The 15057-nt window shown below is 36.9% G+C and overlaps 1 protein-coding gene across 1 annotated transcript; it reads left to right on the forward strand.

The window, feature by feature from the left end:
- Positions 1 to 3730: 3730 nt before the first annotated feature.
- LOC122649733 (caffeoylshikimate esterase-like) lies at positions 3731 to 8548 on the forward strand. Its single transcript, XM_043842976.1, has 9 exons — positions 3731 to 3902; positions 3997 to 4029; positions 4133 to 4226; positions 4323 to 4355; positions 4451 to 4597; positions 4734 to 4864; positions 6165 to 6302; positions 6436 to 6534; positions 8221 to 8548. The coding sequence occupies exons 1-9, from the start codon at positions 3900 to 3902 to the stop codon at positions 8527 to 8529; spliced, it is 987 nt and encodes a 328-aa protein (XP_043698911.1). The 5' UTR covers positions 3731 to 3899; the 3' UTR covers positions 8530 to 8548.
- The last annotated feature ends 6509 nt before the right edge of the window (positions 8549 to 15057 follow it).

Below are 15057 nucleotides of genomic sequence, written 5' to 3' on the forward strand. Positions count from 1 at the left end.
TTTGGTCCAATTACAAGTATCCCCGTTTTTTAATTGGTTGGGTTTTGTTTCGGTCCAAGGTAAAAAGGGTAGAAATTGAAACCGAAACCAAAACGATTATTAAACGGTTTCAATATCCCAAATCAAAATTAAATTAATACATATATATTTTTTGTTATCGTTCCAATTAATACGATTTTTACTAGTTTGGATTTTGTTGCCAATTCAAATTATCAGTTCATGCCCTTACCCGAAAAAACAAAAGTTATCAGTTCATGCTAATAGTTCTGTGCCCAATTGGGAATGAACTTATCTTTTTAAGCCCAATAAAGAAACCGATGTTGCTGGGCTTGAACCACAACATCAGCCCAAAAGTGACTTAAGAAATAAAAAATAATTTATATTAATTTGGTTTTTCTAATCGATTTAGTATATAGATTGGATTCAATAGTGTACTGGTTCTAATATTTTTCTTTTCTTTTCTTTTCGATAAATGCTTCTAATCGGTTTTAATCTATTCAAAATTAACGGTTTATCGGTTCAGAGTCAAATCACATTGTTGAATAAATGATTCGCTTTTTAAAACATTAACCAATATGATTAGCAAACATTTTATCGTTTCAATTCAATGATTCAATTTGATTTCGGTTTGCAATTCACACTTTTACGAAAAATGTCTTTCTATAATCCAATCAGAGGGTCTAACAAGATGATTGAAGAGATTATCTCATTGAGCCAAATGCGTAGAGTACACTACCACCCTTCTTTTCTATCTCTTCCCCTCCCCCCCCCCCCTCATATAAAATGACCTCGCTGTAGTTTGCACCCCTTATTATGAAATAATTTCATCCCTCTATTTTTTTTACTAAATAAAAAAAAAAAAAAAATTATAAAATAAGTCTACTACAAAAGTCATTAATACCCTTGCGGATCTCATACCTCCACCTAGGGGTGTCAACGGGCCGGTTCGGGCTTTTCGGTTTCGGTGTGACTTCTATAGAAACCGAAACCAAACCATTAAGAAATGTTCGGTTTCAGTGCGGTTTGGTTTCGTGGCTGTTTCGATTTATGATAACGGGTTGATATCGGTTTGGATTCGGTTTGGTACCGATTTTATATAACTAGTAAGGTCTGGTTAGTGCTAATTTTTCTTCTCTTTCTCTTATAAGTATATAAAATATTTCAAATACAATGCATTTTTGTATCCTATGTCCTATGGCCTATGGATACAATTGGTTGGGTAATCAATAACAAAGGATATGAGATAAAGTGAGAAACTATCACAACACATTTAGGGGGCAATGGGGCATTAGGCATTTACTAACTTACTCATTTATCGGGTTAGGTCGGTTCGGTTTGGGTTCAGGCCTAACGGTTGGGGCTACCGGTGCACCGTCGGGCTAGCCCAAACCGAACCATTAAGAGTTCGGTCCGGTGTGGTCCGGGCTCGTTCGGGCTAGTTCGGGCCGATTTCATCGGTTCGGGTTGGGTATTGACACCCCTACCTCCACCTGTTCATCCTCACTTTCTCGGCTAAGAAGCAAGTAAAAACTACCATAGTATCACTAGAATGTACAATAGAAAAAAGTTAATTAAATTATTACAGCCCAAATAAATATTCAATATCAAATTAAAACAGTTCCATGGCCAAGTTACCCCAATCTTCTTTCACAACCATACAAGCTAACTTCACAAAATTTGACAACACGTTCTAGTGACTGAAATCTCATCCACCTACATTCTTCAATCCCTTGAAGGAGACCCCTAGCTTCAAACTCGATCGCATCTCCTGCCACACCATAGTCAAATCTCACAAAAATTAAACTTGTGTTGATACACAATAACAATGACCCAACCAACTTCATTAATTGAATTATCAAAACTAATCACTAGAGAACTTAAGGAAGGTAGGTAAGTCAAATCCAATCTAAGGTTTAAATTAATAAAAAGTACTTATCTAACAAATAAATGACTTGATTTTGATTTGACTTCATATACATGTGAGATTAATAATTTTTTTTTTCATTTGGATTATCTTTGTTTGTTGTTTTCTATCAAAAAGTTAAATTTATCACTTAGTGTAGCCTAGAGAGGGGGTTAGATGGTTACATGAAAAGATATACAATATATTAGATGGATCACATGGTTGCATGTATCAACAGTTACAGTTCCTTATTTGTTTTGATGTCCTAATCTTGCTGTCCTAATCCTAATTATAGAAATCTTGGTTTGCAAAAAATTGAGATGTGAAGTCTAAGTCTTGGGCATCGCAAGTAACGGGGCTTGCCAGTTAACTTTGGAGTAAAGAATAAAGATGGAGGTTAGGCGTGAACGGTCCCCGGCCCAGTCGCCATCACTCATAATGGGCCATAGGGGTTAAGTTATTTCAATTGATGGTCCACCCGAATCAAAGCTCCCCCTACCATGTCTGTCTCATTCAAGGATTTTTAACACGGAAATGGGGTCGAATCCGTCGCAAAATCCTAGAATCAGGCCCCTCAAATCTGAAAATTCAGCGATTCAATCCCAAACACCCTAGAATTGGCTGCTCCTGAATGTCAAAATCTTAATTGATCACAGTTGATTCCATCTACATTGGCCAATTCGACCGATCCAATTTCTGAACCGTTAAGGTGAGATTCAGTTTTGGTTTGGCTTGACGGATTCTTATTGGTAACTGGTAAGTAATCGAGTTGGTATTTTTTTTTATCACTTTTTTCCCTGATTTTTATCGGTTTGATCGGTTTTGGTCAGTCTGATCAGTTTTATTTTTTGTATTGGTCTTCAAAACCCAAATCCAAAAACACCCTATAGGTTAGGTTTCATTTTCGGTCTGATTTTTAGGTCAATTCTGGTCTGACCCAACTGGTTCACCTTGGAATTTGAACCCCCAACTTGGTCAGTTGGTTTGAAACCACTATTCTGAAATACAATATCATACATCAGTGTCAGTACCAGTATCGGCTAATATGTATGGATCATCTGCACCCCGATATCGATACTAGAGTAATTAACTAGACCATGACCGTATCAGTGAAACAATTCAAAGTGATCTTTTAAGATTTTTTTTTTTTTTTGTTGAGTTTTTCTGAATCTGACCAATGCACCCAACCCAATTCATGAATCGGTGTCTGTATCAGTCGAGACCGATACAGGAACTGTACCATGTAGTATAATCATCGTGAGACGTTGGATGTATCTAGGAGTTACCAAATCCCAAACTAACGATGTCAATCACAACCGAAAACTGAAATTGAAACCAGTTGTTTTAAAACGAATCGAACAAAAAAAAAAAACCGGCTTGATTTTGGTTTTGAAAAATAATATTTCATTCGATTTCAATTTGTTCATATTGTATATTGAACCGAAACGAAATCAAACCGAAAACCAGAATGGTATCGATTGACAACCTTAGCCCAGAACAATTGAAGTTGGAAAACATGAGCTAGTTACAACAGAAACAAAAACCAACATTTGGGGTTTCAAAAATTGTCCAAAGTCTTCTACTTCCATTTAACCAAATGGGAATCCAATGCGAACCGGCCAATCCAGTTCGCTAACCGCCCTTGTGGCAGCATTTCAGCAACTCCTCACTCTTCTACACTTGGCCAACAGAACCAGAGATGCAATGGTTGTTATTATCCATTCATAGTCAGAGAAGCATTCCTTGCCTAATCGGAACTTTCCTAGTTAAAATATGAGGCGCTGACCAATCCCTCTCAATCCCTATTTCCTATTCCCTATTCCCTATTCCTTCTCTCCTCCTTTCCCGCTTTCCATTTATATCTTATTAGTGATATATGCCATTGTAATCCCTGGTTTTACGCCATTATAATACTTGGGTGATTCCCATCCGTCTCTCTCTTCTCTCTCCCTCCCCAATTTCCCTTTATCTGAGGCTCCTCCGCTTCTTCTTCGTCATGGTCAGTTTCCTTCTACTTCAATTTTTTCTATTTAACCATGTAAGAATACTCTGTTTATCGTCTGATTTCTAATTTCCTTTTTCAAAATTTACAGGCGATAGAGACTGGAAAAATCAGATTTGAAGAGGTTGGTTGTTTATTCTTTTTAAATCATCAGAAGAAGAATCAACTCCTTTTTGAATTCATGGGTTTTTTTTTGTCTCCTGATGTTCTTGCGATTAATATTGCAGGAATTTATCTTCAATTCTCGAGAATTTAAACTTTATACATGTAGATGGCTCCCTGCAAATACAGAACCAAAAGCTTTAATCTTTCTATGCCATGGTATATATATCCATTACATTTCTATGATTGTTCTATTTTTCCATATTTGTTGTTACTAATTCATTTCCGGCCTTCTTGTTTTCCTGGTGTTCATAGGATATGCCATGGAGTGCAGCATCTCTATGAAAGGTGAATGGAACAGAGTATACTTAAGCTTCTTGTTCATGGCTGAATTGAAGTTCAAAGAGAAAGAAGCTAAATGGGTATCTGAATCTCTGATGCAGGAACTGGAATTCGACTTGCAAAGGAAGGTTTTGCAGTATATGGGATTGATTATGAGGGCCATGGGAAATCAGCTGGGCTGAGTGCCTATATCCCTTGCTTTGATGATCTTGTCAATGACTGTTCTAACTATTTTACGAGCATATGTGGTCAGATTAAATTCCTCCTTCCTCTGTTCTCTCTTTTTTTTTTTTTTTTCCTTTTAATTCTGGTTTAGGATCACCTGTTCTTATTTACTATTAACTAGTTAATGGAGCACTTTTTTTAACTTCATTCCCATTGCAGAGAAGAAAGAGAACAAAAGAAAAATGAGATTTCTATTGGGAGAATCCATGGGAGGAGCAGTGACTCTCCTCTTGCACCGAAACAAGCCTGACTATTGGGATGGTGCAATCTTGGTTGCTCCAATGTGTAAGGTGTTTCTCAATCTCTCCTCATCTCCTTTGTCTTTTTTCTCTTTGGAACTTCTCTGGTTCTCCTTGCATTGTTTTATCTCCAGTTGGAGTTTCCCAAGTAACTCTCCCTTTTTCTCTCTTATCCACATAGCAAAGAATGGGATTGAGGTCTCTGTCCGGCTGTTTGGTTACTGCCTCTTTGTCTCTCTCTCTCCTCTCATAATAGAGACATATATGTCATTTTATAGGAAGAAAATAGACATAGAGAGGCGCTCTCATTTACTACGCCTGGCAGTTTTAATTTCCCCATAAATTAAACTTTTTCATTAAAAGGCTGGGCATACTGCCCGGTTGCCCAGCCATGTGCATGTCTCTCTTCCCACTCCCGGGCAACAGTCAAAGGGTGTCAATCGGTATGGTACTTGTACGATACACTGTAGTATTGTATATTTACCTTATATCAATACCATACCAAATACAAATCGGTATCCAATATATGTATTTCATATTGATATTGTACCGTATCTATTTGGTATAGGTATTCAATATGATATCAGTATGGTATGATACATTTTTACTGTTTTGTCCATACTTATACTATAGCAAATACAAACTCAATACAGTTATCTTATACCAATACCATATCGAATTTATTCGATACGGTATGGTTTCAGTGGTCAATGGTATGCGGTATGAGTTGACACCCTTAGTAGCAGTGAGTGGCGTGCACAACCCTCACCTGTATATTTTTTAGACAAAAAAAATTTTCCCCTTAAGAGCGTGGTCCCTACATGCAATACACAGGTAATATATCACATAATATATCAGGTGGATAGATTGATCCCTAGGTCTCTCTTCATATGTCAAGTTTTAGTCCTATTGGAGTTTTCCATATGGCAAAAAAGAACTTAATTGAAGGCTCAGAGACAGAGAGAGAGAGAGAGTGCACTGTAGTGGTTGGAGTATTGAGGAATTAGGTATTAGTATCATATCCGCTGATAAAGTGGATACGGTATCAATAACGCTCGATAACAATACAAGACTGATACAATATCAATGAATTGGCTAAATTGTAAACATTTTAGGTTAATAAAATGTTTTTTTTTTTTTAAATAAAAATAAAAATCTAGAATCGAATTGGCATCGGCGTCGACAGATACTACTACGAATCTTGATACCGATTACCAAATCCCTGGTTAGTACACAAGAGAGTATTTGATTAACTTAGACTTTGAATTTGGCATAACTTGTATCAAATTTATTTTTTTTTTAAAATGCTACTGATAATTGATTTTCTATAAATGATTGTGAAATACAACAGATAGCAGATGATATGAGACCTCATCCATTTGTGATCAACGCATTGGATCAACTTTGCAAGATCATCCCCACATGGAAAATCATCCCAACTCAAGATATAACCGACCTCGCCATTAAAGAACCTGAAAGGAGAGAAGAGGTATACATAATATAACTAAATAAAATAAAATTGTTTAATTAATTACTTAAATTTTTTGTTTAGCATAACATAATTACCAATTTAAGAGGTATAATATTTGGTTTATTAATAGTTTATTGACTCAATTGCTCAGGTTCGCTTAAACCCCTTCTGTTATAAAGGAAGGCCTCGCCTGAAAACTGGTAGTGAGCTTCTCAGGGTGAGCTTGGACTTGGAGCAGAACCTTCACCAGGTCAGTTAACACTCTAGTCTTGATTTAACCTATTCCTTAATATTCAATTTAAACATTTATTATTGGATGGCAACCACATAACCTATATCATCTTTATCTTTTTATAATATTAAACATAAAAAGTCAATGATAATATAAATATCCAGCCATGTTCTATCACTGGTAGAGTAATACAACATTTAATGTCTTTTTAAATAGACATAACAGCATGCCGCGGAAGCTTATAGCCTTATAGTGTTGAAACCTTTATTTTCTTTTAATTGTTTATGAAGAAGACCTAGTTTTCCTTTACTCATGGTGAAAAGAGTATCCCTTAATTCACATTCTGGTGATTGGATGAGACTAAAAACGTTGAATAATAAAACAAATGAATGATAAAATTGCGTACATTATGACATTTCTCAAATTTCGTAGTGGCGGGAGCCTCATGTATTGGTACGCCAATCTCCCTATTCGGTGGAGTTCTCATGCAAAGGATCATGCAGAAATATTTGCATATTAGGCTGGGCCTAGGCTCAGGACTAGAAATGGGTCCTAGATCTGATGGGTATAGGCCCTCAGCCTAGACTTAACTTGAACTGTATTTTTTCCCTCTTGAGTGTGATATTAGCAAACACTTCCACCCTGGAAAAAGGAATTTTTTATTGTTTTTTTTTATATCAATCCGAGGGCTAATAGTAAACTTTTTATATGGACCATGGATTTAAGTATTGGATCTCGAGTATACCTGACCTTCACTCTTTCGTATCGGTCCAAACTTGGTGTAGAGTTGTGTTGCAGAGGCTTGCTTAAATCGAATTCTCCAGTAGTAGGATTGGCTATTCAACTCAAATGGTCCCCATATTTTAATTTGAGGATTTTGTTTTTTCATTGATCGGGATATCTATTCTATTAAAGGGGGATGAAAGATAAAGGTTTGGAGACTCGAACTCTTGACCTCCTGGTGAGCATGGGTTTAGTGCACCACAGCTTCACTATATCCTTTTTGTGTTTCTTACCAATAGATAAAAAATCTCTTTTTAATCCAATCAAAGGATCAAATCATGTGAATGAAGAGATCCTTTCTTCACCATGAATTATGAGAAACTAGGTCCTCTATTGAAATGAACAAATCCTTGCATGATATTATTTTCGAACCCGACCCCATAGTACCAAACTCATTTTTCTTGAGGCCCAACCAAGCTTTCTTGGCAAAATGAGGTACACGTTATTAATTCCTTGAACCCAAAGTGTCACTTTTAAAAAACTAAAATTTGGTTTTAAAAAATAATTAATATATATAATATCTTATGATCAGCATATCAATTTTTAATATTTAATTAATAAGATATGAATTTATCTAAATGTGTGTATATTGGTGCTTTTTTGGTCTATTGTTTTTTCAAATCTAAATGGTTAAAATATTTTTTGTTATTTTTGCATTTCTTGAAATGTTTGATCGTATTTTTTATCGTTCCGTTTAAATTTGGATCCTCTATTATCGAGTTGCTCAGCAGGACCCTACTGCCAAGAGATAGCAAGGCAAGGAATGACCGCCTTACCCCCTGCCCGAGCGCCTTGCCCACGTGGGGGTAAGGCGATCATTTACTGTCTTGCTGTGTCTTGATAGTAGGGTCCTGCCAGACAGCTTGGCAGTAGAGGATCTGAAAGGTTTGAGCTAATTTAAAGTTGCTGCACGTGGCATAGGTCTCATTACCGTTTCTAATAGTGCACGGAGGCGACGACAAAGTGACGGATTCTTCCATAAGTAAATTGCTATATGAGTCAGCAGCAAGCGAAGACAAGACCTTCAAGTTGTATGCAGGGATGTGCCATGCTCTCACATCAGGGGAGCCCATCGAAAACATCAACCTAGTCTTTGCTGATATCATCGACTGGTTGGATCATAGAACGACGGTCGAAGCCTCCACTCGATGGGAAATGGAGCAGAAGGGTGGATACGATCCTCAAATCCATGCTCTCCAAGGCAAGAAATTGCTTGTAGATTCAGTCTAGGCTCTCTTAGCTATATTGTATTGGTAGTGGTGGTGGTGGAGGAATACACTATAGGGAAAAAAGATAAATAATACTACAACTCACCATGCCTACATACATGATGATACATGGATACATGGTGGTGTATATAACTAAGTTGGGTGCATCTTTCTATTTATTTTTATGGTAGAAACTTGAAAGGCTAGAAGTGAGTTAGCAACAATGTATAATATTGGATCGAGTTTCCTTTCACCCATGGTGAATGAGGAATTCCTTCGTCGATGGATGTCAGGTCTTTCGAATGAGCATCAGAATCAATGGGAGGGGTATTTTCAGCTCCATACTGTAGGGGGAGTAATTAAGATTCTCAGATGGTGGGTGAACCCTCCTCCATAGGTGGTGGAAAACTTTCCCCTATAAAGATCAAGTTTTCCCTCATTCATGGTGAAAAGAGAATCTTTAACTCTGCAGGTTTTGATGGTTAAATGGGACTCTTGGAATAGTTCTAAGGGCATTTCAGACTAAATTCTTTTTTGGAATCTCTTTAATACCCTTACTTCTATAGTTTTATGGCTTTAGGGGGGAAAGGGTGAGATGCAAACTTTTCCAATATTTAACTAATTTTTCCAACTCAACTTAATTTCTCTAATGGGGTTGGTAATCTATAAAGGTAGTATGTTCAGTTCATGGTATGATGGTCCCCTTCTCAATGGTTTAATTTATTGGAACAGATTTTATAGATCAGGCTTTATGATCATGCACCCATTAATATAGTTACTAAATGCCCCAAAAAAGATAATTAAAGAGAGAGTAAAAAAAAGACCATTTTTTTTTTTTTGGGGTTCAAAGAAGAAATCTCCTCACTAGTCAGCATTAGTGATTTGACCTCGCAATTGGATTTCTATGTCATCATAAACTCCCAACCCATATTGTATAGGTCGAAAACATCGCTCCCTAATCCAATCAAATGGAATTGATGGCAATGATGAAGGGATTCCTCCTTCACGAGAAATTGTTTGGTGTTTTCAGACTTGATTTTGTTTAAGCCTCTAATTGGGACAGTGGTGCATTGCAGAAGGAGGACTTTCCCGGCTACGTCAATGGATGAAACCGAGGCTTTAGCCGTACATATCCTTGATCAAGATGTTCAGCTTTCACAGAGTTGCAAAAAATAATTTCTATCGATCAGCTTCCTCCATTACTTTCAGCTATGCAGTCTCTATTAATAAGCTTTCATTACATTTCAAGATCGGCTAATAATGCTGTTTCATTATTGAGTGTACGCTTATTAATTATTTGTTTCTTCAGTGCAATATTGCTCAGTCCTTAAGATGATTCAATGTTTCATGTGTGAAACTTTATCAGGAAAAAAAAAAAAAAAACCAATAGAAAGAAATTTTACTTCAACATTCGCAAAAACATTTTCAATTTCCAGATGTGGTTTTGGATTGAGAAGAAGATTGTTAGGTATTCGACCAATACACCAAAAGCTCCAGAGTTGATGAAATATATCCCATTTTTGCCTGGCGACAGGTAACTCTTTTTTAACGACTTTTACTCTATTTTAGGTAGCCCTTTGTGTGACTCGAACCCATGATGTAGTGACTAGCTTTGATACCAAATGTTAGGTACTTGACCGATACTCCAAAAGCTCTAAAGCTAATGGAACACGTTAAATCAAGCCCTTTAACCTATCTCATACTAGGCTGATCCAATTTAATGCCCATACACTAAATAGAACCGCATTAGACACATAACAAAGATAAGCAACCATGAACCATCTGCCGGTTAATTGTCAAGAGTTCTAGACCCAATAAAATTACAGTAAATGGTTAAAATAAACGACATCTAAGCTGTAAAGTGTGAGCATCTGCAGAGTGCAATGCACGTAGATACAATGGTTTTAGGAAAACCAATGATTCAATCTAGCTAAAGTATATAAAAACTCGAGTGACTTCAATTGTCGATTGTTAAATCAACCATTGTAAAGAATTGCATGCACCATGTGATTATCTATCTTAAAAGACACGCTATTTCTGAGTTGTTACGTCTCCTCCTTCAAAGGAACTGAAGTTTATTTTTTTTTAAGGGGCTCTAAGACAAGATGAAAGAAAAGGGATGTCAACGAGCCAGGCTGGGCTGGGCTTACCCTAAACCCTAGCCCAACCCTAGGAGCCATAACCTAAAAGCCCAGCTTGACCCTGCCAGGGCCAAGCATACCTTCAACGTACCCAGTTCAATCTTGGCAAGGTTTTCCCAAGCCCAGTCCGACCCTGATTGACCCTGATTCATCTTGAATATCACGGCCCATTGAATAGTCATGGAACTAACAAAGTCCATTATAGCACACTTGTATAATACAGGGTCAGGTTGGCCCTAACAGGGCCGATGCCTCCAGCCCTGTTCGGGCTTAGGCCGGGCTCGGGTTGGCTGAGTTTTTTTGACACCCCTATAAATGAATGTTGTCCAAAATATACTATTTGAGGAGTTCCATTCGAGCACTAGAACTATAAGTGAAGAGATTCTCTCTTCATTGTGGGTGACGGAAAACTAAGTTTTTTTTATTTTATAATAATTGTAATGTTATGTAGGATGCAATTTTGTTTCCCAACCTATTTCCAGTTGTTCATCTATGTTAGAGATTATGTTAAGGGAAAATAATTTTTTAGGAGGAGTTGGTGGGTGTTTGTTGTGCCCCCTCCCTTGTGATGAAGAAAGAACAATTGAAGGTCCTATTTGGTTGGAAATAAAGTAAGGGGAATGGAAACAAAATTTAAATCAAACATAACATGAAATTTTTTGTAATCAGTTCCTCCTATAATGATTGTGTAGCTAACTCAAAAACAACCTAAGCATATTTATAAAGTTTAGGGAACCAGTTTTCTGTACGGGAGTGTGGCCTACGCCAACACTCCCATGTGTCTATCTCTCTCTTCCTTAAAACAAGGGGTAGAGGTGTTTTTTCACATGGGGAGGAGAGAGATAGACTCATGGGAGTGCTGGCGTAGGCCACACTCCCAGACAGAGTCTACGCCAGCACTCCCAGACAAAGAACTTTTTTCCTAAAGGGGAAGCAGTTACTCCCATGTGTCTATCTCTTTCTTTCTTAAAACAAGGGGTAGAGATGTCTTTTCACATGGGGAGGAGAGAGATAGACTCATGGGAGTGCTGGCGTAGGCCACACTCCCAGACAGAGAACTTTTTTCCTAAAGTTTATTTCTCAACCAAATTACTTATATTAATTTGAAAAAGAAAATATGATAGAGCTCATGAATATGTTTGAAAAGTTCAATTATCATTTATAGAAAGATTTGAAGCTAGTTGCACAGTCACTGTTATAAAAATGCCATTTCCTTTTCAACATTAATTTTATTTCCTTTTACTAAAAACAAACTGGAATGTTGGTTGCTAAGTCAATTCCACTGTACAAAATTACATAATACATGTGGTAATCAATATTAAGAGGTAGACCATATTTAGTATTAAAAATTTTAAATCAAATTATTTTTGGACTGTTTCTTTTCCTCCTTTGAAGGAAAAATACCTCGATATGGCATAGGTATTGGAAATGCAGTTTTTATTTGGTACAATATGATTTCGATATCTATTTTCTATTTTCTGTACTAAACCGAAACCATACCCGTTAACACCTTTAACCAGAACTCCTAGTTAATATTTTTTTTCCTCAACAAATATCTTTAATACATGTGTATAGAAAAGCAAATAAACTTGATTCCTTTTAGGGAAAAAGATTGCGAAGTGCCCTTGTACAGATTCGTTTATACCCTCCCCACAAACAGCGGGACCCATATTGATATTTCTCTCTTATCCCTTGTAGACCCCTGCTTTTGCATAGAGGTTATTTCCAAACTCGAACCCATGACCACTTGGTTATAATAGAGTAACCTTACCGTTGCACCAAGACCCGCCCTCTAAGAAAGAAACACTTGCAAGTTATATTTGGTTGGAAGTAAAATGAGGGTAAGGGAAACAACTGACACAAAAAATAAAAGATTAATAATTGTTGTCACCAAAGTCTAATTTATTTTGCCACGTGGACAGATGATATGTCCATTTCAACCGTTGATTAGAGAGGACATGGCTTAGATTTACTATGTGTCAAATTTTAGAGTCTAATTCAATCAAATACCTCTTTTTGTATGTCCATGCATATCTATCAGTACTTTAAACATTATGGTGCATTCTTCCAATGTTGAGGTAGAATAGATGAGTTTAAATTAAAAAAAAAAAGAAAAGATAAAAATGGATGACTTAGATTTGTCTTGTGATTTTTTAAAATTTTACTTTCCATTATTACATGGGTAACTAAATAATAAACACAAATATAGTTATAAGGGCCACATACCATCCCCCTTTTTTTTTTATGAACAAGCAAAATATTGCCGTTACGACTTTGAATCAATATTGCTCACTTTTAACCTAAATAATTGCTTCTTGATTACATTGACTACAAGTGAAAGATTACCAAAAATTCTTTATATTGTCCTGAATTTTACAAATTTTTGTTCTTTCAAATGATGAAGCTACTCTCTCTCTCACAATTGGAAACGATGGTTTTCTTCCTCAATGTACACATTAAGGGTTTTGTTGTGGGATGATCCCCTCTTTTTTTCCTTGATAGATAAAGAGAGAGACTTGAATAAATAAATTTAATTTAGTTTTTTATGAATTTTGATAAAAAAAAAAGAGCACACTTTTGTAATAATGATTGTGTATATATTTTTTAATTTTACCAAAAATGATAATTGGAAATTTGAAATAGGAAAAAGTTTTTCTTTACCACACGGTGAAGGATCACCACACCATCCTAGGGTCCACAAACCCTTGTAGGATTTTAGTCTGTGCCCCAAAATACCCTTTTGATATACCCTCCTCGTGCATCTGAAATTCCATGGTGAATGAATTCCATTCACTGTGGCTTAAGGAAAACTCGATCCTTAAATATATTCCTTAGCTTTGTCATATTTTCATTTGTCAAATCAAGTAGTTTGGCTTGAGAAATAAACTTTAATAATTATTTCCCACATTGAATAAAGTAAATTTTTTACACTAAATCAGGCCAAGAGGAATAATGCTTAATGCAGTGTTGTAGTACATTGTGATTGAGAAACTAAATAATTATTCAAATGTTAATGTATTAAATAGTCACATTCAAATTATAGTCTCCCATGTATTTGCATTGCTTGTATTTTCAACCATTTTTCTATGAGTTCTATTATTGTAGCTTTAGTTTGTCACTTTGGTAAACTCTAGTTGCTAGAAACTTGCCATGTGACTATGTGAGTAGAAACCTAGGGATTTAGTGGTCCTAGAAATTTCAATTCTTTCTAATTCACCATGTGACGACATGTCCAAGAAATCTCCCCATGGTTTAGGTATCTGGATCGGATCAGCTGCATCGACCATATCAATGTTCTAGATACTTGATTGACATTGCATTAGTGGTATCAGAACAAGGCGAGCAAAATGGTTAAAAAATCCATGTATTAGTATTTTGAAGGGTAAAATGGTCCAATCAAGCCCAATATGACCGACCCATATTAGTATCAATATCGGTATCTACAGTGATTGATACTGGTGTCTATACCGTGGATTAAAACCTTGAACCTCTCCCACCTACCCCTAAATACTAATTAAAAAAAGGGGCGTTGTTCTCTGTGCCGTAGCGTAGCTTGTACCCAGGCACATGGGGGTGGGTGCAATGGCCACCCTGCCCCCCTGCACAGGCTGCCCATGTGCCTGGGCACAGGCTGCGCTGCTGCATAGAGAACATTCTCCCTTAAAAAATTGGAGAGGGTTGGACATGCCACCAACCTAACCAATTGCAGGACTGGACACAAGAGTGCAATGAGTGTTTTTTTTTTTCTTCCAGAGGAGGAGAAGAGAGGATGATACATGCTGCAGCCCCCCGGCCCCGGCTGCATGGCCAGCCTTTACTCTTGTAAAACAAAAAAGAAGCAAATAGGTTTAGGTGGTATTTGGTAATGGGTTTTGACTTTTTGGAGTTAGTTTAACGGGATGGGTAAGTGGAGCGGGTTCCTAGTCCAAGACTCCAGGTACTGTGATCCCGAGATCCAAGGAGGAAACGCTTTGTCAGTTGTCATCTAAACGACACGAGGACTAGTCGCGGAGTCGGATCTCGGGTGTAGCAGGTCACAAAATCATGCCCTCAGCCCTCAGGTGTCTATCTATCTTTTCTTTCTCTCTCTCTCTCTCTCTCCCTCTCCCAAGGTTTCCAACTTCTAACTGCTTTTCAAGAACACGAAGCTGATACTCTCTGCTCGTTCTCATGAACCCAAATCAAATCAGATGATTCCAGACTCTCAGAACTCTCCGACATCGTAGAAGAAACGACTATTTTCCAGTTCTCCCCCCCAAGATCCGTTCCTTCCCAGGTAAGAGAAAAACACAAGGGAAGAGGAAGAGAAACAAATTTAGAATTAGCTCCTCATTTGATTTGATTTTCTTTTCTTTCTTGAATTCTGGAATCCATTGCATCATATTACTCATTTCCTAACCCTTCAAACT

The sequence above is a fragment of the Telopea speciosissima genome, chromosome 2 (assembly GCF_018873765.1).
Source record: "Telopea speciosissima isolate NSW1024214 ecotype Mountain lineage chromosome 2, Tspe_v1, whole genome shotgun sequence".
Lineage (NCBI taxonomy): Eukaryota > Viridiplantae > Streptophyta > Magnoliopsida > Proteales > Proteaceae > Telopea > Telopea speciosissima.

Excerpts from the sequence above, each read along its gene's own strand:
- LOC122649733 (XM_043842976.1), top strand. Across the intron at positions 4,598-4,733 it reads CTATTTTACGAGCATATGTG|AGAAGAAAGAGAACAAAAGA; the intron begins GTCAGATTAAAT and ends TTCCCATTGCAG. Across the intron at positions 6,303-6,435 it reads AACCTGAAAGGAGAGAAGAG|GTTCGCTTAAACCCCTTCTG; the intron begins GTATACATAATA and ends TCAATTGCTCAG.